This window comes from Sphaeramia orbicularis, chromosome 1 (genome assembly GCF_902148855.1).
Source record: "Sphaeramia orbicularis chromosome 1, fSphaOr1.1, whole genome shotgun sequence".
NCBI lineage: Eukaryota > Metazoa > Chordata > Actinopteri > Kurtiformes > Apogonidae > Sphaeramia > Sphaeramia orbicularis.
The window spans coordinates 54,686,033-54,713,845 of NC_043957.1; the positions used below are offsets into that span (position 1 = coordinate 54,686,033).

At 37.9% G+C, this 27,813-nt stretch overlaps 2 protein-coding genes across 2 annotated transcripts in view; both read right to left on the reverse strand.

The window, feature by feature from the left end:
- LOC115417934 (scavenger receptor cysteine-rich type 1 protein M130-like) overlaps positions 1 to 1,837 on the reverse strand; it is a 44,811-nt gene extending 42,974 nt beyond the window's left edge. The window contains exons 1-2 of the mRNA XM_030132156.1: positions 1,774 to 1,837; positions 971 to 1,087 (exon numbers count right to left, since the gene is read on the reverse strand). Of these exons, the coding sequence (XP_029988016.1) occupies positions 971 to 1,087; positions 1,774 to 1,837 (181 nt within the window). The remainder of the gene's footprint in view (positions 1 to 970; positions 1,088 to 1,773) is intronic.
- Positions 1,838 to 1,922: 85 nt separating this feature from the next.
- On the reverse strand, positions 1,923 to 27,813 carry LOC115424952 (beta-1,4 N-acetylgalactosaminyltransferase 1-like). The gene is made up of 11 exons (XM_030142376.1): positions 27,714 to 27,813; positions 25,941 to 26,072; positions 22,731 to 22,837; positions 17,144 to 17,181; positions 12,700 to 12,763; positions 11,054 to 11,167; positions 10,842 to 10,928; positions 7,244 to 7,425; positions 3,372 to 3,515; positions 3,053 to 3,281; positions 1,923 to 2,361 (listed from the first exon to the last, which is right to left on the reverse strand). Exons 1-11 carry the CDS (start codon positions 27,794 to 27,796, stop codon positions 2,174 to 2,176), a joined length of 1,368 nt encoding a protein of 455 aa, XP_029998236.1. The 5' UTR covers positions 27,797 to 27,813; the 3' UTR covers positions 1,923 to 2,173.

Consider the following 27,813-nt stretch of genomic DNA (forward strand, 5'->3'; position numbering starts at 1 on the left):
CCATTTTTCATGAGCTGAACTCAAAGATCTAAAACTTTTTCTATGTACACAAAAGGCCTATTTCTCTCAAATATTGTTCATAAATTTGTCTAAATCTGTGTTAGTGAGCACTTCTCCTTTGTCCTTTGCTGAGATAATCCATCCACCTCACAGGTGTGGCATATCAAGATGCTGATTAGACAGCAGGATTATTGCACAGGTGTGACTTAGGCTGGCCACAATAAAAGGCCACTCTAAAATGTGCACTTTTACTGTATTGGGTGGTCCAGGGGGGTCAGAAAACCAGTCAGTATTTGGTGTGACCACCATTTTCCTCGCACAGTCTTCTTCATGAATTCTCTGAAACATCTTTGGAGATGGCTTATGGTAGAGAAATGAACATTCAATTCACAGGCAAAAGCTCTGGTGGAGATTCCTGAAGTCAGCATGCCAATTGCATATTCCCTCAAAACTTGTGACATCTGTGGTATCGTGCTGTGTGATAAAACTGCACATTTTAGAGTGGCCTTTTATTGTGGCCAGCCTAAGGCACACCTGTGCAAAAATCATGCTGTCTAATCAGCATCTTGATATGCCACACCTGTGAGGTGGATGGATTATCTCAGCAAAGAAGTGTTCACTAACACAAATTTAGACAGATTTGTGAGCAATATTTGAGAGAAATAAACCTTGTGTGTACACAGAAAAAGTTTTAGATCTTTGAGTTCAGCTCATGAAAAATGGGAGTAAAAACAAAAGTGGTGCGTTTATATTTTTGTTCAGTGTAAATTAAAACTAAGCATTTAGAAAAAAAATGAAAACTACTAAAACCAGCAAACCTGCTCCAAAAAAGAATTAAAACTAACTGAATTAGAGAAAAAAAAAGTCAAAGCTAAATAAAACTAAACTATAATGACAAATCCAAAACTATTATAACCTTGCTCCACAATTACAACACTTTAATGCCGCCCCATTTTCACACTTTCCGTACTTATACTCCCCTGCACATCTTCCACATCTTTGTCTTCCTCTGCATACTGCTGCTCCATGCCCAAACTTTGAAAATTTAAAGTACCGCAGTGGTGGTGGTGGTGGTGGTATATAAGGCCTGACCGCATAACACATGTACCCAATATACACTTTATTTGGAAGCCTATCTTCATTGAATAGAATAGAATAGAATAGAATAGAATAGCCTTAATTGTCATTGTGCAAAAAGCAAGCAATGAAATTGGTGTGGTACCTCCCACCCACAGTGCAAAAAATGAAGTGTAAACATATAAGAATTTAAAAGGCATCAAGAAGGTTAATAAAATTGACTAGCTGTCACTCTTCTCACCATTACATGTTGTTTTCAAGCGCTTCACCTCCTTCACTTTTGCTCCCCCTAAGATTTTCTTTCACCTGCTCTGCTGACATGCTGGTAGGTACGTTTGAAATGATGCCTTGGACCACCTTTTTACCATTAACTAGTGTTGCTTGCACCTTCTTATTTTCAATGTTATTTACTCTAATGGCCTTGCCTTGTTGTACATTATCCCTGCAAAAAATCAATAACGCTCCATTATGCAGAACTTTGGCACTTTTAACCTCACCTATCAGTTTATTTATAGCTTTTGTCAGGTGGACCGGGCTCCATTCACCAAATGAATCCCCCTCTCACCTCAGCTTAATACTCACTTTCAACTCCTCCTCCTGCCTTTTCATAATATTCAAAATTTTGCTCACAGTCAGATCCTTCTGAGTATGAGCCTCAATTTAACTGTTTTTTGCATTTTCTCCTCACTCACTTACTTCCGCTCCAACCTTCAAATCCGCCACCATCCTCCTCCATTTCATCGAGCTCACTTCCTGCCATCTCCTGTCCATTCACAGTCCGGTCGCCCCCCCAATACTCCAACTGATAAGTCGCCTCCAAAGCAAGAGACCTCTATCTCATTCATTCAGCTCTCTCACATATCACATGACCCTGATGTTCTAAAAATGGAGGTATACGTCAAATTTACAGAGATTTAAGTGCATCATAATGTTCCTGTACATACAGTAGTTTGCTAAAAAGTAAAGTCAAAGTTTAGAAAACCTGTAGTCAAAGTCCCACTAAAATAATGTAACATGTAATATATATATGGCTTCACTGCTTCCTACAAAACCCCCCTTCATGTGTTTGGTGTCCTCGCAGTCCTCTTGTTGGGTGCTATCCAAATAGGATACACTTTAAGTTGTTCTTGAAGAAGTGAAGTTGATATTTGAACTCCTGGTCACTATTTGAAGGATGTCGGTATTTGGAGTACAGACCAGACTTGCCATTCTTTTGCTGATGACCGATGGATACATGATTACATGAGGCAACCATCAGGGAACCCAGGCCATCCATGAAGAACTCTAGAGTCAAAGAAAAACTTTTACATCAACTTAGGCTGCAACTTTAGAAACAGTGGATCATTGGCAGTAAATGAAACATAAATATGAATGAATGTAGAACTGCATTGGATTAAGGTTACATTTGGAGGGACATTCACACAGTTTACTGTATACATGAAACAGGAAGACCCACTATGAACTTTGACCTTTGATTTTTGAACTGCTGTTTTTAAGGTTGGAGGTCATCATTTGACCTCAATTTTTGACTCAACTGTTGAATTTTGACGGTCACTATCTTGGCCATGTCTCGCCAAAAATGACCATATTTGAACAAAATTGTGGCACTTGGGTCTGCTGATGAGTGAGCTAAAGCTAAGCCGTACAACTACAACTACAGTTTAGCTATCTACCAAGAAAAATAAATACATAATCATTGAACAGATGTAATGACAGTCCATCCCTTTGTAATTATCCCAAAAACCTAATGATTCAGAACACTTGTTTAGAAGTCCAAAGACTCCTGGAAAAAAAAAAAAAAAGACTTTTTAGAGAGAAGTCTGGTGGAAGTCTATGGGAGCCAGAGCTTTGTGGACATAAAATCTACTGGCCATTAGTGAAATTACACTTTAAGATACTTTTGTTTCAAGCCTTCAAGTTGTCAAGTCTTTGCTCCTTGCCAAGATTGAGGAGGAGCATTTTGCTTGAGACTTACCTGAATGCGCTACTCTCTGTAGCTTAGGGTCGAACCCCACCCTCTGTACAGCATCTGTACGAGCCAGAAAGAAATTGATCACCCCGCTGACCATAACGCATTGTGGGTGACCAGGAAGATGATGATACTTTTCCCTAGACCTCCTGTACAGACAGCCACCCTCTTTGTCGTTACCCTCATCATAGATGAGGGAAAAATAAAACTGTGCTCCGTGTACTGTCCCACCCAACTGAAAGACAGTAAGAAGACAATTATTATTTTTATATAAAGACACTGGGCAGGGCTGCAAACCAGTCTGACTGTGAAGGAAAGTTCTTACCACATCAAGTTCAGGGACTGCCTCCATCACCTCCACCAACTGCTCTATCTTTGTGTCCTTTGTGAACACAAAGTCATCGTCCACCCATAGGAAATATTTGGTTGTTACTTGGGAAACAGCCAAGTTCCTGCCTGCAAACCAGCCCTAAAAAGAGTAGTGTAAAGGCTGTTTTATGCTTACTGCATCAGCGAGTTCTGTGCGGCTTCATGCAGCCAATTGATGTCACTTTCACACCCACGCCCCTTCGCACGGCTCATCTTAAGCGGAAACTTTCTGCATTGCGCACCTCAGAAAATTTGTAAGAGACGTGCGGACAACATGGCCAACATTCAGGAGCTCCTGGTGGTAGAAGTACAGAAGTGCAGGCCCTTGTATGATTCGTCACAATGGGACCACCGCGACAGCCTTGTGGTGAACAATTCATGGAGGGAAATTACAGCTACAGTCGGCAAAGAGGAGGAATGGGCAAAAAAAACCTGGAAAAACATTCGGGATTGAAATGTGAAGGCAAAAAAGACTGCCAAAAGGAGAAGTGAAGACCCAGGGGGGAGCCCAAACTTCCCACGGATTCTTCTTCTCTAGTTTTTTACTGTGATAGACGTGCATTTGTGGCACACTGCCCCCTGCCGTTTGGGAATAGACGCCGCGCAGAGCCACCCGAAGCATAAAAGCACCACGTGTACTCTTGCGCCAACTCCCCACATCTATTTTCCACACATCCCGTTCGTGCGACAAGCATAAACCAGCCTTAAGAAGTGAAGAGGTCAGAGCTGATGTAGTCAGTGAGTGGTAAAAGAGGTTATGATGTGCGTTACATTTAAAAAGTATGATTGTAAATGTCTTCTATTCCTGTTGTTTTTGACTGTAAAATAACTTGAAGGCAATATAGAAGTTTATACTGCTGGTTGCTACTAGATGATATCTCCAAAAAAGCCTCGTTTTGTTGTTTGTTTCACTGACTTTCAATACATGCTAGCTAGGTTAATCTAACAAGTCCATCATAGAATAATTTTAGTTAGATATGAGATGATGGTTACTGCTTTTGATCTACTGCTGTCTCTGCTGACTCAAAAACATCATGGTGGAGACAGCCAAAGTGCCAAACTCAAGGCTTTGAAAATTGTGGACCAAACACCACTGGGCCATGCCCACAGTGTCAACTTCTTTTATTGTTGGTGTTTAGAACTAATTGTACTATAATGCAAAAAACTGTTCACCAAGACCAGTGTACTAAATATTATTGCTGCATCAGTAAAGAAGGGCAAAGGGAATGGACCATACTGTGGACTGTATGGACTGTTATTAAAGTCATACAGGACAGATTAATCTCAGAAAATTACAAAGACATCCGTTGGCTCATTTCTGTGAGCAGACTTCCAGCCAGAGCCTTGGTTTCCTGGAGCTGTTATGTAACAACCAAAGTATGTCCAATGATAAACTGTGGAGAGGATGAAACCCAGGAGCATGTACTTATTGACTGTTGCAGGGCGCAAGCTGTTTGGACTTTTTTAAGAAACATTGGCTTGAGTTTCTCTATCAACTACCGTTCAGTCACGTATGGACTCCTAGAGGAAAAAATACCACCAAACTAACAAAGACTCTTCCAGTTAATAATTGTTTCAGTCAAACTTTGGAAAACAAGATGTGCAACGATCATTAACCAGAACTTCATAGACAGTAACACAGTGATCAAACACAATCTAACCAAATTACACAGAAGAAGAACATTGGACAAATCCCAGACACTCCCATGGAACATCACAGACTTCTAAGTCTGTCTCTCTTAAAAAAAAAAAAAAAAAAAAAAAAAAAAGAGGGGGATGAGGTGTAGGGTGTATCTGTATGTGTGCGTAGACATGTATCCTAAAAGCTCTCTAAAAAGTTTTCAACTGGTTCAGAACGCGGCAGCGAGACTACTAACAGGAACAAATAGAAGAGACCACATCACCCCTGTGCTCCAAGCCCTTCACTGGCTTCCAATCGAGTTTAGAATTAGATTCAAAATCCTCCTTCTCACATTCAAGACCATTAATGGTATGGGCCCCTCCTATCTCAGAGATGCTCTGGTGCCGTACCATCCCAAAAGAACCCTTCGTTCTCAGAATGCTGGTCTACTGGTAGTTCCCAGGGTCTGTAAAAGTACAGTAGGAGCTAGAGCCTTTAGTTACCAAGCTCCTGTTTTATGGAATCAGCTTCCAGTTAACATTAAAGAGGCCGACACAGTCTCTACATTTAAGGTCAGGCTGAAAACGTTCCTATTTGAAAAAGCTTCTGGTCAGGCTAGTTCAAACCAGACTGAACCCACAGTTCAGTCTAAGCTGCCCTAGGAGCAAGAATGCTGGGGGAAGTACAGGCACTGAGTCCTATCTTCTGTTTCTGGTTCTACGTACCATTCTGGTCTGCACTTATATTTTTAATATTTAGCCAACTTAGTTTGTGCAGTACTATTCACCTGGTGTCCCCTTTCCCCACTCCCCTCCGGGGGGGTGGCTACTTTTTCAGTTGTAACCGCTTGGGAGCCAATGACGACAGGATCTGCGCTGACCCATCTGTGTCCTGCCCTGTCCTGTGTCCTGACCCCCTCCCCCACCTGTCCTGGATGGACGTCCTCGGCCTCACCGCTGTGGATGGGCCTCCTTGCCCCTGCCTGTCTCATCCAGTGGGATAGACCCCCCATGTGCCCACCCTACTGCATCCTTGCAGACTAGAACTACATCTGCAAATGGACGTCCATCAGTCCTGGTGCATCTATAGCCTGTCCGTCCATGGGAGTGGATCTCTCCTTCACTGTGGTTCTCCCCGAGGTTTCTCCCTTTTCCCTCTGGGTTTTGAGTTTTTCCTTGCCGAGAAGGAGGGTCTAAGGACGGGGGATGCCCTGGACACTACTCATTTTCTTGCTGTTTATTTGACTGTTGTTTACTCCAACTGCCTCTGTAAAGCCCTTTGAGATAACCTTGTTGTGATATTGGGCTATACAAATAAAGTTGAATTGAATTGAATTGAATTGAATTGTATGCATATTTTAAGTGCATGTGCATTGTTATTGTGTATGTGTTGATGTAAATTTTAGGTGTGAGTGTATATACAGATGTTTTATATATATATATATATATTTTTCATTCTCGTGAACATGGGTAATTGTATATTTTTTATGTGTGGATGTATATACGGGTGGGGAAGTATGTATATGGTTAGCAAGTATAGATGTGTATGTTTGTGTTTTGTATTACCTTGTGAAACTCAATAAAGAATTAAAAAAAAAAAAAAAAAGGAATGGACCATATCCACTACCCTGACATCATGCTCTGGATGAGATACTTAAATACTTTTATAAAAATTATAATACCATACTACTTTGCTTAAGTCATACAAATCATAGATGGGACCACAATGTCATGTGTGGGTGGGCATTTTGCTTGTTTAGGGGGGCAGAAAAAAATGTGTATGTGTGCGCGCACGCGTGTGTGTGTGTGTGTGTGTGTGTGGGGGGGGGGGGGGGTTGATTGTCACAGGGGGGGAGTGTCTGTCCCTAGCCTGTCCCTGTTCCCCCAGACCCCCTGGCCACACCCTGATACAAACACATAAAATCAGACAAATTACTACTTTCACAACTTCCTGTCGGATCAGCAACAAAAAAATTGGTAGTGAAAGTGGGAGGAGATTGGGCTGTATCTAAAAGAAAAACAGCATATTTGATCACAATTAACTTCCATTAGATAACAGCTAATATCAACATTCAACCACTTCCTTTGATAGAGTTGGAAAAATACATTAAAAGACATAAGATATATCTTTTAAAATTCAAAGTAGCAAAGACATCTCAGGAAAAAACAAAATCAATCACTTTTGCAAATATACTCATATGGTTGTACCTGCGCTGGAGGCATGATGTAGTGCTGGATGTGTTCTCCGGTCATTTTTTGTGGTTCAAAGCTGTCATCTGCAATGATGATACTTATGTTGTCGTAGAACATCCGTATGCTGTTCACCAAGACTTTCAGCTGTTCATAGCGCAGGAATGTTTTAGTGGTGATGGTGACGTAAGAGCTGATGTCTGACACGGAGAAAACAAAACATTAAGACAATAAGCTACTAATGAAGATAGCTTCACTGTGTTTAAGATGTTACAGTTTAGGAAAGTTTGTTTCAGGCTTTTCAAACATGAATAAAAATGATAAATGTGTCTCCAGAAAAAGAACAGAAGAAAGATCAAACACAGCAGGTGGTCCAACAGGAGGACGTGGTGCAGCCAAGGAAAGGCCAGAAATCTACAGTATTTAGTGCATTTGTTTCTTTTTTTCTTGAAAATGAGGAATATTGAAGTGTTAATATCAAAAATCTAAACTAACATGTGTTAGACTTATAACTGATGTATGTAAGTGTGTAAAGTTTATAAGGAACCTGGTGCTTTACAAAATGTTTTGTCAAAAGTTTGGTGTGGATTCCCCTGATATTTTGTGGAATGATGGGATATCTTAGAGCTGTTTGTTATTATTATTGTTGTTATTATTATTATTTTATTTTGTGATTTTGAATGCAGTGTTACTGTTGGTAAATAAGAAAGAGTCAAAAATGTAAATAGGAAATGAGTTTTATCTTGAAAATCAATATCTTTGAAAAAAAATGTAATTTTCTCAGTTTTTTGCTCAAAATTCAGTTTTTTCCTGAAAATGACCAATAGTCAAATGTTTATATCTCACGAACGAATGAAGATAGAATAAAATGGCCAGCGCTGGCTACCAACTCACTGGAAAATGCTCTGGCGGGGAAAGAGTTAAAGTTGAGTGGCTCTCTGGGGTTGAAGACCTCAGCCAAGGTCATTTCTTCCTCTTACTACACTATGGCCCAGATCTACTAAGATCCCAATTATTGTGTACTAATTTGCATGCGCAATCTAGAATTTTGCATGAGGGGTTGAACTACAGTTTTTGGGTGATTTACTAAGAGTGATTGCACAAATGACAACTGGTGCAAAGTCTTGGAGACCGCCTTATTTAAATGAGGATCTTGCATGCACTACTGGTTGTCGTCATGGAGACAATTCGTTGGAAAAACTGTTCTGGGATATGTCAGCACTACTTATGAGGCAGCAGAAGCAAGTACTGCTACAACTGCTACTATTACTACTATTACTACAAACAACAAATGACAGCTGTGGATTAAGTTAACAATAAGTATTCAACACCTCAGTGTTAACATTTTAGTTGTTATCATGACATGTTTTTTTTTGCACATTATATCTCCATGAAGTGAGTACTGACTAGTAGTAGAGTATGGTAAAATGTGAGAAAACAACAAATTAGCAGCATTAAAAATGTTTTTATTTCATAGTTTTCACTCAGTATATCAGTGATAACTAATAAAAGATGTGGACCAGTGTGGGTTAGTTACAGAACTGCAGATGCATTTGGATCAAAGTTTCAAAGTAACTGAACCTGATTAACCCTTTCATACATAGTGGTCACTACAGTGGACAGCTATTTTAAAACAGTTATTATTATTATTATTATTATTATTATTATTTAATAATTTTTTTTTTTTTTTTAATGTATTTATTTTATTTTAAAAAATAAAATACAATTAAATTAAATTAAATAAAAAAGTGGACAGCTATTCTGCAGCTGTTTTCTTGTATATTCATGGGTTTTGTTGTTTTAGTTCCATATCAGCCAAAACAGTGGATACTTATCCACCATCCCATAATACACTGCAATTCATACCATTACTGTGACTTTGCTGTTCTTGATAAACCTGATCTGCACTAACATGTTTCAGTGTAAATCAGTTGCTTGTTATTGTTATTAGACTGCAATTAACAGGTTTTTTTTTTTAAACAAAAAGGTTTGGTTTTTTTGCATATTATATCTCCATGAAGTGAGTATTGACTAGTATTAGAGTATGTTAAAATGTGAGAAAACAACAAATTAGCAGCATTAAAAATATTTTATTTCATAGCTTTCACACAGTATATCAGTAAATATATATTTCTTTGCTTCAAAAATTAAATGCATGGTATCCAGCTGAGTGGAACTCGGAAAAAAAAAACAGGTTCATAAGAAAATTTTCAATCGCATTGTTTTTTCATCCCTAAAGAGGAATAAAAACACTCAGGAAAAAAATCTTGATTAAGGTTCTCATAATTCATGCATGAAAGGGTTAAGATGAGAAGTATCAGACTTACAAACAGGTGATAGGTGCAATAGTTCAGTCTTAATAATCATCTACTGATATCGATCAGTTTGGACAGACTGATCATTTCCATATATTTACAGGGTGGGGAAGCAAAACTTACAATATTTTGAGGCAGGGATTGAAAGACAGTGTATGACCAATTAGTTTATTGAAAGTCATGAGAATTTATTTGCCACAAGAAAATTTACATAATAGAAAATGTTTTTATTCTACAGGGTGGGGAAGCAAAATTTACAATGAACATTTAGTTGTTTTTTCTCAGCAGGCACTACGTCAATTGTTTTGAAACCAAACATATTGATGTCATAATCATACCTAACACTATTATCCATACCTTTTCAGAAACTTTTTCCCCATATGAGTAATCAGGAAAGCAAACGTCAAAGAGTGTGTGATTTGCTGAATGCACTCGTCACACCAAAGGAGATTTCAAAAATAGTTGGAGTGTCCATAAAGACTGTTTATAATGGAAAGAAGAGAACGACTATGAGCAAAACTATTACGAGAAAGTCTGGAAGATACTATTAAAGAAGAATGGGAGAAGTTGTCACCTGAATATTTGAGGAACACTTGCGCAAGTTTCAGGAAGCGTGTGAAGGCAGTTATTGAGAAAGAAGGAGGACACAGAATAAAAACATTTTCTATTATGTAAATTTTCTTGTGGCAAATAAATTCTCATGACTTTCAATAAACTAATTGGTCATACACTGTCTTTCAGTCCCTGCCTCAAAATATTGTAAATTTTGCTTCCCCACCCTGTATGTGTCCTCCTTCTTTCTCAATAACTGCCTTCCCACGCTTCCTGAAACTTGCACCAGTGTTCCTCAAATATTCGGGTGACAACTTCTCCCATTCTTCTTTAATAGTATCTTCCAGACTTTCTCGTAATAGTTTTGCTCATAGTCGTTCTCTTCTTTCCATTATAAACAGTCTTTATGGACACTCCAACTATTTTTGAAATCTCCTTTGGTGTGACGAGTGCATTCAGCAAATCACACACTCTTTGACGTTTGCTTTCCTGATTACTCATATGGGCAAAAGTTTCTGAAAAGGTATGGATAATAGTGTTAGGTATGATTATGACATCAATATATGTTTGGTTTCAAAACAATTGACGTAGTGCCTGCTGAGAAAAAACAACTAAATGTTCATTGTAAATTTTGCTTCCCCACCCTGTACTGTTAATCTGCTTTGGGTGTTAATGTCATTGTTTTTATTTTTTCAACCTATGATTGCACACACACAGTGTTCTAAATATATCTCTCAATGTGTTCTTACCTGTACCCATGTCATACAGGACTGGCAGCTGAGGCTGTTTGATGGCAATGGGAAACACAGCTTCATGGCTGTCAAACTGGAAAATGGCTAAGGACAGAATGAAACACTTCACATACAATACGTAAAACAAAACACATAAGATCACGTTAAGTGTAACTTTACTTCTATTCTATCAAAGGTAAACTTCATTAAACCATTTTGTAGACACCTACCCAGATCTCCAGTGTTCACATGATAAACTGTGCTCTGATAGGACACCTGTGCCAGCAGAACGTTGAGGAACAGCAAGTTATTGGACTCTACAGTCAGTGTTGGCTCACCATTCCCTGTTAATTATATGCATCATAAAGAAACGCTGAAATAACATCACATAATTCACCACTATAATCCTATTCTATACTAAAATAGTGAAAATGATGTCTCATGTTCCTAAACCACACTTTCACATTTTGAGCCTGATGACTCCTGCTGTTGTCATGTTGGAATATCATTGTGTCATTAGAGAAAAAAAAAAAAAACACTTATGTTCAGACCTGGACATTCAGTTTATTCATGTAGTTAACTGATCTCATTTTATGGACATATAACATTGTGAACCTAGACCTGACCAACTGAGGCAACTTCAGATCATAACCCCCATAGGCTTGTACTGTAGGCACTAAGCATGATGGGTAGTCACTCCATCCACCTCATTTTTCACCCTGATGAACCGGTCACTCTGGAACAGGGTCACTCCTGACTCATTAAACTACATGACCTTTTTCCTTTAAAACAGTCTTTCTCTATTAAATTGATGGTTATTTATTGTTGGAGCTTAAACACATCAGTCACTACAGTAATAATTTTCCAATGGAACAATCTGAACTACTCTATTAAATAAAGGTGTGGACCGTTTTTGGCTACATTGTAAAAAAAAACCCAAAAAAACAAAAAAGAAAAAAAAAACTGTAATATTCCAGCAGCAGGGGTGCTGAAAAAATATTGTAAAATAACAGAATTAACCATCTCATAAAAATATGGTAATTTTCCATAATTAAAATACAGTTTTTTGCCCTAAATTTACATGTGATTTTGCACATTTTTTTACTTTTTTTTTTACTTTTAATGTTTAATAAAGAATATTTACATGCATTAAAATAATCAAATTACATATACATATATATATATATATATATATATATATATATATATATGTATATATAATTTTCAGTGAGACTAAGTTGTACAATCCATTGATAAAAAGTGTATTTTGACAGTTTATAAGTGCTTATATATGTTATACATTCACAAAAATACATTTTGTGTTTTCATGAAACCTCCCGTAATTACACAAGATATTTGTCAATTAACAAACAAGTCTTGTTAAACTTACAGAACAAATACTTCTTTAACGGTTAATTGTCAGTAATATTATCTCATTTTATTACTTTTTTTTTTTTTTTACAGTATTAAACTTTAAATTAACAGTTTAATCTTAATAATAGAAAATTAATATTTGTGAAATTACAATACATTTGCAAATGTATTTTAACTGTATTTTTCTGTGAAAAAAGAAAAAAAAAATTTTAAAATTGAAATTTTTTGGTTATTCACAGTTACAGTTTTTTCGTGTTATTTTACATTTGACGTGTAAAATCACAGTCTGTTTTTGTCATTTCATTGATATTTTCCTGTATCTTAAAAATGCAGAAAAAATCTGTAAAATAAACAGTGAAAATGCTGTTAAATTACAGATTTGATTTTTTTTTTTTTGTTACAGTGTGGGCTTCATATAAAGTCTATGGTATCACCATTTTCAGAAACCTATCACTTTTAATTTTCTAAAATACAACATTTATTTTTATAGCTGGAATCTCACCTTTAATTTTAACCCCTTCTGTGGGCATTGTGATGAGGATGCCTTTGGACACAGTCAAAGTCACCTAGAGCAGACGAATCACAATAAACTAGACAGCAGTGAGCACAGTGCAATTCGCTAGGTTGAATTTAACAAATGAAATGATAGACATTGTTTTTTCTTCTATTTGGGTTGGGAATAACGCACGATATGATTTGTGGTTTAAAAAAAAAAAAAGCTAAATGATATAAACCTGGGTTTGGTACAATGACAAAATAAAAAAATTCAATTAGTTGAACGATTCAGTCCATTGTGAACAATACACTCAATACAAACCAACTCTTACTATGATAGGAAAAAAGAAGAAATGGCTAGAAGAGTAAAAATACTACAAAGTACCATCAAATGTATAATTACCTCGGCCAAGGAGGTTATGTTTTTGTCGGCGTTGGTTTGTCTGTCTGTCTGTGTGTTTGTCTGTCCATGTGCAAGATAACTCAAAAAGTTATGGACAGATTTGGATGAAAATATCAGGAAATGTTGATACTGGTACAAGGAACAAATGATGAAATTTTGGTGGTGATCGGGGTGGGGGGGACCACTGATCTGCCTTGGCGGAGGTTTGCATTCTATGAGTGCTTTTTTAGAAAAGGGAGTGCAGACCTCGGCCATGGCAGATCAGTGGTCCCCCCACCCCTGATCACCACCAAAATTTCATCATTTGTTCCTTGTACCAGTATCAATATTTCCTGATATTCTCATCCAAATCCGTCCATAACTTTTTGAGTTATCTTGCACACAGGCAGACAGACAGACAGACAGACATTGGGGGGGCACTGATCTGTTTTGGCGGAGGTCTGTGCTCTCCGAGTGCTTCTAGTTATTTTTGTCTTCATTTGTTTATGAAGTGATAAGCAAATTATTGTTACTGATTTGCAATATACTGATTCCCCAAGCTGAAAGAAGACCTTCACCACAGCCAAAAATAGCAAGCAACACTAACAACTGCCAGTGCATGAAAGGAAAAACATCATTTACTGTAGGTTTCCATCTTCCTGGAATGGAAATAAGGCACTTTTACTGAGCAGCTGAACAATGGGATAACAGATGGGAGGATCATGAGTAAAAAGACAAAGTGAATTCAACAAATACCCTCACAGGGCTGAGTTCAAACTGTGCACCTGTAACATTTGTATGACTTTGAATAACTGAAGCCTATTTTGATGGACATGTCAGTAGATTGTGTTAATTTTGCCAGTTTTCATTATGGATCAGTCTGTGGCACTAGACTAACAATAGAACCTCTGATACAATACAAAGGCACATTGCAGTGTCATTCATTACCCAGATATGCTGCACACAAAAGGCATGTAATTCCCTTTGTTCCCTTGACATACCCTTGCCCTTGGACCAAGAACGGTTTGTAGTTCAAGAGTTTGTGACAAACTTCAGAAAAGAACTGTCAATCAGTTCAAATAGAACATTTCTCAGGTGCTAAGAAGTTTGGTCATACTTCACCTGAGCTACATAACACCCTACTACATACTAGAGCTGTAAGAAAATATGGGTTCTGTGATATATCATGATCTTTCATTTCAAAATACGTTATCGATATTAAAAAGAACTGTATCAATATTTTTAGGTATTTATTCAAATACAGATATTGTGGAGGTTCATTTTTGTTTTTCGTTTTTCTTTTTTGTTTGTATTTTATTTATTATTATTTAACACTGTTTTATTACCTTCGCCAAAGAGGTTATGTTTTCATCTGGGTTTGTTTGTTGGTTGGTTGGTTAGTTAGCAAGATAACTCAAAAAGTTATGGACGGATTTTGATGAAATTTTCAGGAAATGTTGATACTAGCACAAGGAACAAATGATTAAATTTTGGTGGTGATCGGGGGGAGGGGGGGCTGATCTGCCTTGGCAGAGGTCTGCACTCTCCGAGTGCCATTCTAGTTAAATAATGTTAGTTCCTTTATTGGGATTGCACAAAAATAATGTTCTGTTAGTTCTGAACTAATAGAAAATGAACATTTGAACAGGATCTTAAACTGTAATGTCTGTAAAACAGAATTTAAGTTTGAACACAGAAACATTTTGTGATATCACATCAGATCCTGTTGTGATCAAATATAAATGTGTTTAATATTAGTGCAGATTTCTGGTGTAATTCAATTCTTCAAGGAAATATTCATTTAAAAAAAGAAACAAACAAAAAAAAATGCCTTTTTATCAGTATCATGACATATTGTGATATATATCATGATCCTAGTATTGGGATTTGTATTGTATCACCAGATTCTTGCCAATACACAGCCCTACTACATACTTTACAGGAAGCTCTGTTAACCTGACATAGAACAAACAGCCTGTTCCTGTCCCTGGAGTCGCTCTGGTCCAAATCCTTTGATCAGTTCTGATGCCTTTTCTCCATGGCTTGGTTTCTCATCACAAAGATAAATACATTATGTTTATTGGATTTAACAACAATTCTGGTGGATCGAGATTGTTGTCTGACACATTTTTAGATTTGATTTGATTAGATAGAACTTTATTTTTAATACTGTATTTATATTCACTGCGCATGCGTCAATGGGCATGTAGCCTGTTTGAGTCCGTCCTGTCATTTCCCATACTTTTTAACTTTTTTTCCCCTTATTTTCTTCGTCTGTGTTTTAGCATAAAGTTGTAATTGTGTTTTAAGTATCTGTCCTGTCAAACATGTAGGCTGAGAGAGTTTTTATCCTTTTTATTGCCGCAGTATTGTTTCTATCATTGAGAGATGGGAGCAGGGCACAGCAACTTCCAAATCAAAATCCAAATCTTACCAAGTGTATTTTTGACATTTCTAGTCAAAATATCTCATCACATTGAAAATAAGACGTAATCACCTAAAGAGTAACTATTCAGTAAGATATAAGAACTTATTTTTAGACAACAGAAATGACAATGAAAATCTTACTTCAAGAAATCTTACCAAGATAATTTACACTTGTTCCATTAGCAGATTTTTTTGCTTGAATTAAGCAAAACAAATTGTCAAAAAAAAAAAACAGTCCAGTCTTAAATCATAGACTCTTTGATCTGGAACACCCAGTCCATGATACCATCAGTTAGGGTGTAAAATTAATTTTTTACCTCATCTGCCATTGGCTAGTTACCTCCAAAAATTTACTGGCCAAAAACATTTTTCACTGGCCAAATAAAAATGTAATGCCTTATTTGAGTTAAAACATTTATCATATGTTTTTATTATGAACATCCAACTTAAGCATCACTTAAAGAATACAGTTATGTACAGATAAAATTAGATTATTGCCAATTTATTAGGTTATATGTAATTTGAAGGTGACTGCTGCGTCATCATGTAATAAACTGAGTGAGCCAAATGTCTGTCTGACAGCTTTAACAGGAACATTCCATTTAACCCACAGGAAAAGGGAAAAGATTCAAAAAACATCAACTGAGATTGAGTCTAAATGAAATTAAGTCCACAGACCAGAGACATTTATCTAGAATGTTCTATAAATACTAGGACAGGGTAAAAAAAAAAAAAAAAAAAGATTTGATCAATTTTGGACCAATTTTATTTTAATTTTGCGTTATCAAGTAATAGTGAATAAGATCAATTTGTCAAAGTGGGGCCGTGAGTACCTGAACCAGGTACCGCCAATGCCTAGTCATGGCTGGCTCCATCTTGAAAGGCCCTTGGGAAGACGGGCGTCTCGATTTCACTCGCGCTGTTTCTGGCACAGGACAGGCCCGGAGGAAGGGCAGGGAAATCTGGCTGCCCAGACCGTCTCTCCGAGGTGGGTCACAGTGATAGTATTACCTATGGCACCGGGTTTGTTATGTATTTTGGACATTACTGCTGGCTGTAACTACAAGGGCAATGTATGATGGGAGAATCGGATGTTGTGATGTCTTATAAAAATGCCGAACGGCTAAAATAAACCCACGCTGAAGAGTAGCTCTGGTTTGTGACTTCCTTAGGGTTATATACTCATCATGAAGCTGCCGGATATAATAGGGTTGGATACCTGACCAGGTGCAGGACTGGCTCAGGTAATCACTACATCATCAGCCTCAGAGTCAGACATGTTTGAGTCTGTGTCAGCAACCTGCTTAGAACGATCTAGCAGAAATGGTTGAATGTATGATAACTCATATGCAATTCCCAATTTTCCATCAGTCACTGGCAGGGGTGTTTTTTCGTTTTACACACCAAATTAATTTTTAACCCACCACTGGCGCTTGGCGGGTGTTAATGTTTACACACTGCCATCAGTGTAAAGTCAACATAAAAATCACTGGTTATAAGTTTGAAAATGCTGTAGCATTGTTGCTGTACATGCATATATAGACTGTCACCACTAACACCACCACCATCACCAAGTGATTTGAAAGAAAAGGCTGATCCTGAGAAGAGCTTATCCATTACTTCTGTGAAATTACACACCAACCTCATAGCTGGATCTTGCTCCTGCATGCAGCGCTAAACCTGCAATAAAAATTAACTCATAGATTGATTTGCTCCATGTAAGCAAGAACATTAGGACAGCCGGGCTTTATGGATCCTGGAGACAAAGATCAACAAAGGCTGTGCAATGCAAGCAATCATAATCCTGTCTTTAAAGAGTCACACAGATGTTTTATGAAAGGCTTCCTGTATGATTACAGCTAACCTGTGTTTTCTGACCGTACCTCAACTCCATTTGTTTCTGTTTCTATAGAATTAAGTCTATATTCCATTAAGTAATTGTTAAACTCTCTGGCCTGAATCATCAGTGGTTCATATTGTGTGGTGAACAGATGGCATTTGTTGTTGTAAGTACTCAACCAGTTAAAAGTTTGGATTCACCTGGTTTTTCTTTATTTTCATAACTATTTACATTGTAGATTCTGAAACTGTGAATGAACACATATAGCTTTGTAGTTAAAAAAAAAAAAAAAGTGTGACATAACTCAAAGCCTGTTTTATATTTTAGATTCTTCAAAATAGCCACCCTTTGCTTTTATTCCTGCTTTGCACATTCTTGTCATTCTCTGAATGAGCTTCATGAGGTCATCACCTGAAATGTTTTCCAACAGTCTTAAAGGAGTTCCCAGTGATGCTGAGCACTTGTTGTCCATCTGCGGTCCATCTCATGTCTTTTAAATGAGAAGGTGAGTCTAAACTTTTGACTGGTAGTGTAAGTGTGGACACTAAGCATGATGTGCATCTTGTATGTAGCAGCCTGATGGCAGTTGGCTCAAAGCTATTGTTGAACCTTGTTTTGCATTTCAGGATGCAGTACATTTGCCTGAAGGCTGGAGGGAAAACAGGCAGTGACATGAATGGGTATTGTTTTTGTGTTTCACTGAGATTACTGAGGGGTAAATGAGAAATGTGCTTTTGTAAAAAAAATAACCCCCAGATATTTTTCCACAAAAATGGAAGAAGTGGAATATTTAGGAATGGAAATATCTATGAAATGATCAACTCTGTATAAGACTGTAAATGTAAGTAGAGCTGAAACCATTCATTAATTAATCGATTAGACTCAAATCTATTAAAAAACTTATTTGATAACAATATTCCTGAATTTAAGCTTTGTTTCCTTTATTTCCCTGATGGTAAACATTGGTTCCACTGTTGTTTTCACACAGACAGTTATTGCGACGCACATGATGCTAGGATCAACACAAACAACATGAAGCGTAGTTTAGAAGAGACAAGGACAAAAAGGCAGAATATGGTTATATGCTCCCTTTTCTTCATTAGAACTATCAGTTATTCCTTTTAAACTTTTAAGCTCCAACACAAACTTTAAAAGTATTTGGCTTCTTTTTTTTTTTTTAATAACTTGTAGCCTATGTTTGCTACATCTTTAGTTGTTAGTAAAATTGCTAAGTAAAGTTTTATACAACTTTATTCTTCAGTGCACTTATCAGTGTGTGTGTGTGTGTGTGTGTGTGTGTGTGTGTGTGTGTGTGTATTAGAGGTGGGAATCTTTTATTATCTCACAATTCGATTTGAATCCCATTTTTGGGGCTACAATTTGATTCAAAATCGATTTTCGATTCAAAACAATTTGATCCATAATGATTTCTGCTTAAATCTATAGGTGTGCAAAGGATCCTCATGATCTACTCCAGTCTGATTTGCAAGACAGAATGACAAATGCAGACATTAAAATGTCTTTTTCACATTTACTATGTTTTAAACATTGATCCATGCTTGGTGCTTTGGTGAGGCACAGCAGTGTGCGTTGGTGTGCCACTGGTGGCTGTCCTTAAGCTCTGGGTGATGCAGCTGACAGACTGATCTCATGAAATCGTGTTGTATGTGACGCCAGTTTGTTACATTTGGGTGTGCTAGCTATACGTATGCATTTTCATCCTGAAAACAAAATCCTGCATTTACGATCTGTGGGAAAAAACAGAAGATTTTCTGCGTTATTAAATGCCTTTTAATGATGTGTCAATGTGCTAGCTGCTAATCAAGTTAAGTGCTAACCCTAATCGCGCTAGCTGATAATCGCTAACCCTAAACCTGAGCCTAACCGCTAATCGCACTAGCCGCTAATCGCTAACCCTAAACCTAACCCTCGCTGCTAATCATGCCAGCCATTAATCACACTATCCGCTAATCGCTAACCTTAACTGTGTTAGCAGCTAATCAATAACCCTAGCCGCTAATTGCGCTACCCGCTAATCACGCTAATGGCTAACCCTTATGGCAGGCCAACTCTATCACTATTCGCCACTCTCACAACACGTCTGGTCATTTAAACGCTGTAAAAAACAGCATTTTTGTCAGAATTTATGCCACATTTTACGGCATTTTGGTGGTTTGGACACCGCTTTATTTACGGCGTTTAAATGACCAGACGTGTTGTGGGAGTGGGGAATAGTGATAGCGTTGGCCTGCCATAAACCCTAACCGCTAATCGCACTAGCCGCTAATCGTGCTATTGGCGTGCAGACAGCTGGTAGATTTGTTTTATTTTTTAAAAATCGACTTCGGGACATTTTATATTGATTCTGAATCGTAGTAAATGAGAATTTTTATTTTGAATCGATTTTTTGGCACACCCCTAGTTTGTACATATCTTATTGTTGTAGTTAGTTTTAACTTGAAAAAAACGATGTCCCAATACAGTCCCAATACAGATATTACAACTGTGCTAAATGATGATATACAGGTAAAAATGACCGTGTCTTGTGTTCTTACTACTGATTAGTCTGATGTAAGTGCCCCGATCTGTTGTGGTCTTTGTATGTCCTGGACTGTAACTGCTCTTTGTATCAAGAAGATGATATTCTTGCCTTAAGATGTCATCATCAAAATGTCAGTCTGTACACTAAATGACATCCTGTGTGTAAACTATTATCATTTTGTCTAATACATGCATTAAGTGCTTGACAGCAACCTTTGAGTATGAAAGTATTTTCTTTTTGGATGGTTGACAGAGATCTCTCCCCACGCAGAGATTACTCCTCACATCCAAACTGTCTTTGGTTGCTCTGTTGGCTTTTATCTGTTCACAAATAAGGCCTTGAAATAAACAGAGCATTGCTTCTTTGAGTACCTCCCCTCAAAGCGATGATTTTCCGTCCTAAAATCCAGAAAGTCACAGAAACCCTTGAAAACACCAAAAGAGAAAACAGGTAATATATGGTTTCAAATATTACTACCAGCAAGAGGGTGGCACGTGTAGATGCAACGACCCAGCACTCTTCACCAAGGTTATTATCATTAACAAAAACTAACGAAATGACAAAAACTAGAATTGAAAAAACATTTTTGTTAACTGAAATAAATAAAAACTATAATTAATAGAAAAAAAACGATAACTAACTGAAACTGTATTGTGTGCTTACAAAACTAACTAAAACGGATAAAAATTATGGATAAAATTCCCTTCATTTTTGTCTTTGTCAATGTCGGATTGATAAGAAAGCGATTTATTTTGCTCTAGCAATTTTAGCAAGCGACACCATATGGTACTTCATGGTCTGTCACTTCTCGTCACTTGTGGTTTATAGTCATCTTCTTTTCCCCACTCTACCTGGAAACATGGAGACTAAAGTTGGGAGAAAGCAGAGTCCTATCTGGGATTTATTTGAATATGATGGCGAAGAAGATAAAAGATACGACAAAACTAAAATTAATACTAAAACTAAACTAAAACTAAGCATTTAGAAAAAAAATGAAAACTAATAAAAACTCGCAAACCTGCTCTAAAAACAAAATAAAACTAACTGAATTAGAGAAAAAAAGTCAAAACTAAATAAAACTAAACTATAATGAAAAATCCAAAACTCTTAGAACCTTGCTCTTCACACAGGACTAACACAAACACCTTCAAACACAGATTTTACCCACAAGTGATTAAATGTACCCCCCAGCCCGCACTGACTGAATAACCACCACCACCCGTCTAATGGACAATGCAATACTCACCCTACCTCAGTGCAATAATCACAACCCATGCACCTTGTTTTTTTTATTTTTTTATTTTACCTTGTACATGTCCCATATTGCCTGCATATTGTTGATATTTTTCAGTATATTTTTCCAATCTAATTTTGTGTGATGTTTTTATACAGTCTCTTTGCACTTTAGTGTTTTTGCTGCTAAATAAGAAACATAGCTGCTAAACTGATTTTCATTGTTCCTGTGATAATAAAGATCTATTCTATTCTATTCTATTCTATTCTATTCTATTCTATTCTATTCTATTCTGTTCTATTCTATTGATAAGAACTGATAGAACTGGTACCAACTGATGGACAGAATGACCCACTGGAGTCTCTTTATCTTGCACACACATTCCACAATTACATAGCACATACATGCATGTTCCTTGCCCCAAACCCCAATATCGCCTCTGCTGTCTGCCTTTAACTTTCACCCTGCCCCCCAAATTCCTTTCAAATCCATGAAAAAATTCCAGCATTTGTCCACGTGTACTGTGTGAAAACTGTATGATGTCTTATAATTGTGCTTTGCATCATCGTGTGTTCTTTGCTGCAAATTTCGAAGAAAAGGGTTCTATGGTGGTGCACCAGTTGCAGCGGCCTGATGTCCCTAATCATCGATCGAAATCTCATTTGATGTACTCTGTGCTGTCAAATACAATAAAGAAATCTGTAATCTGTATTCTAAAATAAAGTAAAAAGTAATAAAGTAAAAGGAGAACTAGACATCCAAAAACGGTTAGAAATAAGACAGAGAAATACATAACTTTTGCAGTCTGAATCAGTATGCAGAGGTTATGATCTCCCACATTCTCACTTTTTTCCAGAGTGATTGAGAATGACAGTTTACCAAAGTAATAATAATAATAATAATAATAATAATAATAATAATAATAATAATAATAATAATAGCTTTATTTATGTTGCACCTTTAAAAACAAAGTTTACAAAGTGCTTTGACAGACACAGCAGAGGGCACAACAGCAGGATACAAGATGCAAGTGAAGACACTGAAACAGAAGCAACACAATAAGAGAGACGTGTACAACAAATGCAAAAACATGACACGTCAAATAAATTAAGTGAACTGGAGTAAAGAGGGCAGGGACAACATAACATGATGCTGTTAAATCAATGCAAAAATGAAGAAATGAGATAAAACAACATCATGTATGAGAATATAAATTAATAATCAAACAGGATAAAATTCAAATTAAAAAAAATTAAAATTAAAAATTAAAAAGGGAAACATCACATAAAAGCAAGTCTATAAAAATGTGTTTTAAGAAGTGATTTAAAAGATGTTGCTGATTCTGCAAGCCTTATCTCCTTGAGCAGGCCATGCCAAAGTAGACTATTACAGAACCACAGCCTTTAATACAGTGACCTCTGTCAAGGAGATTAAGTCTATCTTTGACCTTGTGTCTATCCCAACTGTCACTGGATGCACAAAGGAGCATCAGCCTAGGTTTGTTTCCCTGAACCTGTCAAACAGCAGTATCTATTTCAGAACTTTTATATGACCTTGCTTGTTTCAAGCTGTTATTGTTGTTGTAGCATACAACTGCAAAGAATGTACCATACCTGGTATAGGAGTGGAGGTCAGGGGTCGTACTGTAAACCCCTGCATGGGATACTGCAAGGGAGAGTTAGGTGAAGCGAGCAGCAATTTCGTTAAGACAGAGTTTGTCCTGTTGAAGGAATAAAAATAGTGGGAATGAAGGTGGATTCTTGATGGAGAGGAAGCAGGGTCATGAAACTGAAGTTCCAAATATACATTCAGGCCCATAAGTATTTAGACAATGACACAACTTTTGTAATTTCTCCTCTATACACCACAGCGGTGGATTTGAAATGAAATAATCAAGATGTGACTAAAGAATGGATTTTCAGCTTTAATTCAACAGAATGCTTTTGGTTTAACAAAAATATTGTATACAACATATATGAATTAAAACCATTTTAAACAAAGTCCCTCCATTTTCAGAGGCTCAAAAGTAAATGGACAAATGACTGACAATCAGCTTCATGTCAAGTGGATGATCCCACAATTTTCATTTTGCTGACAAAATCCTTTTAACAACACCCATTCAAGTCTAGAATACATTTGAGGAAGTGGAAAAGTTATTATCAAGTCAATAATCAAGAGATGCCTTTATGAATATAAATACCAGGGTGTCAACAACAAGGTGTAAACCACTGCTTACACTCATCAACAAGAAGGACAGATTAAAGCTGCGGGAGTCTTTTGTCACCAATTTTTCATCAAATCTGTAAAACCTCAGTCATAGCCTAAGTATCACGAATCCGTAGGTCTTTCTGTGATCACTCACCTTAATCTCCTCCCTCACGGTGAACCATTTCAAAGTGTACTCCACCTTAAGCAAACCGTTTGTTTACAAACAGAGCCAGTAGATCATTCAGGCATCTTTGGAATTTTGTCACGATGAGCATTTTGGGAAGTGGAAGTCCGTGTAGCCGCCTGGCAGCGGCAGCTGTAACAAACATGTCGCTGGAGCTCCGCTTCCCACAATGCACGTCGCTACAAAATTCCCAAGATGCCCGAGTGACCTACCAGTTCTGTTTGTAAACATGGTCAGTTTAAGGTGGTGTACACTTTGAAATTGTTTTACCGTGAGGGAAGAGATTCAGGTGAGTAATCACGGTGGGACAAAAGTCTCCTGTAGCTTTAAAATTTACCAGGAAACTTCTAAAAAAAAAAAAAAAAAAGGTTTTGGTAAAAGATTCTCTGGACATATGAAAGATGAACTTGTACCAGAATGATGGTAAGAGAAAAGTCTGGAGAAGGAAAGGAACAGCTCATGATCCAAAGCAGAACATGTCATGTGTCCAACATGGTGGACAGTGTTATGGCACGGACATGTATGGCTCTCATTGGAGTAGGAGCTGGGTCACTGATGTTTATTGATGATGTGATGAAGTAACAGGATGAATTTTGAATTCTCTGCTCAGATTCAGACAAATGCTACAAAACTAAAGGACGGTGCTTCACATTGCAGATGGATAATGACATAAAACATTAAACATACGGCAAAATCAACCCATGAGCTTGTGAATGTCAAAAAAGGATGTTTTTCAGCTGCAAAGTCTATCACCTGATCTGAACCCAACATAGCAGCTTTTCAGCTACTTACAGACTAATCTCATGAAATCGCATTGTATGTCATGCCAGTTCTTATGGCATTTGGCGTGCTATACATACGCATATTTAACCTTTTGTGTGCAATTCAGTAACCCCTAACCCTAATCTTAAACCTAACCCTAACTGCTAATCGTGTGGTATTTGATGTGGTGTGAACATACACATGGAAAGCTTATAATGCGTACAGATAACACAGCAATCAAAAGTGGCGTGTATATTTACGCAACTCATATCACGTTGCTACATACGACTAAACTGAGAGCAGAAAGACCCACAAACAAGCAGCAACATAATATCTGAGTGATATTGGAAGGAAGAATGGCCCCGGGGCAAGGAAGAATGGCCCCGGGGAACCCGCCTGCCCTGATGGAACATTTGCAGCCGGATACATCCGGGACGCTTAGGACAAGTGGAGGGTTGTCTGTCTGTCTGCTCTGTTGGTGGAGGATATCGAAGACATCTATCTATTTGGATTTATGATAGCGGGACACCTTCTCATCGGTGTTGGAATGGCCCTGATCTATCGCAAAATCAGCAAGACAGCAGCATGCAAAGAGACCCTGCTGCTGTCGGTGGAAATTGAGAAGCACTTCGGAGCAGTGAGTGATAATGTGACGGAATTACAATGGGTGGTGACACAGTCAGGGGACAGGGTGCAAGACCTGGCCAGACAGGCTGTGGACTCGTATAAGAAGTTGGATTACATCGCGGGACAGTCTGTGGAGGGATTGAGAGTAAACATGGAGGGGCTTCATCAATCTGTAGGACTGAAAGAGAAGATCGAGGAATTGTGCAGGGACCTAACTGGTCAAAGATGCTGAGAAATGCTGAGGCCAGGTATAACGAAATGGAGTTATACTAAATTAATGCAGAAATCAAGTTTCCCCCATGGTCTAAACTGTTTCTCCCCTGAGAGCTGAGGAAGCAGCAGGTGCTTCTCTAATCTACTCCCCCTGCAGTCAAAACATCTTCCATGGCCAGGACAACAGTAGGGCTGGACTGATAAGAACTAATAAGAACTGAACTGGTACGAACTGAAGGACAGGATGACCCACTGGGGTCTCTTTATCTTTGCACACATATTCCACAATTACACAGCACATACATGCATCTTCCCTGCCCCAAACCCAAATATCATGTCTGCTGTCTGCCTTTAAAGTTCACACTGTCCCCCAAATTCCTTTCAAATCCATGAAAAATTCCAGCATGTGTCCACGTGTACTGTGTGAAAACTGTATGATGTCTTGTGTTTGTGCTTTGCATTATCTTCTGTTCTTCACTGCAATTTTCGAAGAAAAGGGTTCTGTGGTAGTGCTCTAGTAGGAGCAGCGGCCCGATGTCCCTAATCATCGAACTCACTTTCGTCTGATGTACTTTGTACTGTCAAATGACAATAAAGGCAAAACTGATTCTGATATTGTATTAAATTAAATGAAATCTTGAAAGAAAGCTGAATCCGATCTACTGTGGTGGTGCACACAGGCCATTTGTGTCACTGTCCAGATACTTTTGAACCTAACAGTATAATCACCTACTACTCTATTGGTATTATAATGTAGAACTGCTGTAAAATGTTACTAAAATATAACCGAAAGGTTAAACAGGCCAGTGCAGGGACCCCAATCACTCACCTGATCTTGTGGTTTAGGAACTCCTTCGCTCGGCGTTGCACCACATCATCATATTTCTCTTTAGGGATGTGGTCTTTGAGGAGCACTGAACCAGGAGCACATGTGCATGGACCATGGTGGGCTGGTGACAGCCTGGAAGAGTGGACACTATATTGAGGTTGTTAAGAGACACAGTTATGTTAAAGGTGGGGTAGGAGATCCTGGATAAATGGTTCAAGCAAGCTATATTTTGAAAATGCACAATACAAAAGTTCAGCACCCTCCCCCGGTCTGCAGATCCCTGCGTACCTCCGTCATTCATTCTCCTCCAACACCCCTCCACTCTAACAACCCCCCCCCCCCCCCACAGATCTGTCCTTACCTCTGAAATCAGGGGCCTGTATATCAGTACATTAGTGTTCAAAGTAATCTCGGGCTAGTAAGAACAGGTGATTGCAGTCAGACTTGATGTCAGACTAACAGCCCACTACAGTTTGCTTTGAACACTGTAATCTGTGCATTTCATCATCATGTTTGTCGGCAGAACAGCCCCAATTCATACCTAGCTGGCAAACGTTACATTCCCTTGTGATTTATGTTAGTGACAAAACAGCTTGCCAGTGAACTTTCCATCCTAATATAACTAATATAGCCAAGCTCTGGCTCTGGCTTCCTTTCCTGTACAAGTGCGCCAAACCTCTAAGAACGTGCAATTCATGCACGAGGAGGGGTTCACGCAGACGGGGGAGGGAAGGAGGGACAAATGGCAATTGAGTTTGATAGACATATCACCATTCAATCATTTCAATGGGCCGGTTAAAATGATTGGATGGTGTTTTTTCAGTCCTGTTTGTTCCACAGGTGATTTAAATTTGTTATTTTTGTGTTAAAGCATTTCATTAATTGCTGCAAACAGGGTGTGAAGTGGATTTTAAGCAATATAGTAAATAATGCTCCAGGAAAACATCTCCTACCCCACCTTTAAACTCTCTGTTACTCTGAACACATATACTACAACGAGTCTACCTTACAGGAAGTAGCTTGTTGGAAATCAGCATAGGTAAATATTTCAGTTGGTGTTTTCATCTTTCTACTTCCTTCTGGTGTCTGTTTGTAACCATTACACATTGTACGCTGCAATGATGATGTAGGTTCGCAATGTGTAGTATGGCAGTTCTGCGTGATTCTTTTAAGTTTAGTCTTTTCATTATTATTAATTATCAATTTTCAAAGGCACAAGGTCGCATGACCACTTGCAAAGACCGTCTCACTCCATCCTTGTTTTAGTGTCAGCCAAGATGGCTTCTTACACAGTAATAGAGTTGAACCAGTTTGGTCCAGAGTACCTCTTTTGTTTGAACCAGAGTGGCTATTTTGTTGTTTATAGTGGAAGTGCAGTGACACAGGAGCAGTACTTTTAGTGTAGCTAAAGGGTTCGTCTTATTAATTAAAAGCATTAGCTTGAGGGTTTCAAATACTTTGCTGAATCTTAAATGTATTAAATATATATTAAGTGTCATTGCTCCAAAAAGAGGGTGGAGTGAGTGCGTCTTTATAATTGGTTGAACAGAGTAAATGTACCCAAAACCTAATCATTAAAGACAAAACAAACAAACAAACAAACAAACAAACAAAAACAACTAAAAGAAATACTTTAACATGGGATTTACATATTTGCAGCTAATCTTCAAAAGATTATAATGACATGTCATTTGTTATGAGTACAGTACAGGCATGTGTGGAATACACACATAAAACATATGAGCACATAAACAGATACATAGTTGACTTTACCAAGATTTTTGCATGGTGGGAACCTCTCTGGTTGTCTCGCTGCAAAAACCATGGAATACAAAGTAGAAAATTGGCAGGACCATTACACATGCAACAGCAA

What these genes read in the sequence shown, in the direction of transcription:
- LOC115424952 (XM_030142376.1), bottom strand. Translation starts at nt 27,796, where the DNA reads ATGGTCCTGCCAATTTTCTACTTTGTATTCCATGGTTTTTGCAGCGAG. An exon ending in CCCACCATGCAAAAATCTTG is followed by an intron (nt 26,073 to 27,713) that starts GTAAAGTCAACT and finishes CCACTCTTCCAG; the next exon opens with GCTGTCACCAGCCCACCATG. An exon ending in AGAAGGGGTTAAAATTAAAG is followed by an intron (nt 11,168 to 12,699) that starts GTGAGATTCCAG and finishes TATAATTAACAG; the next exon opens with GGAATGGTGAGCCAACACTG.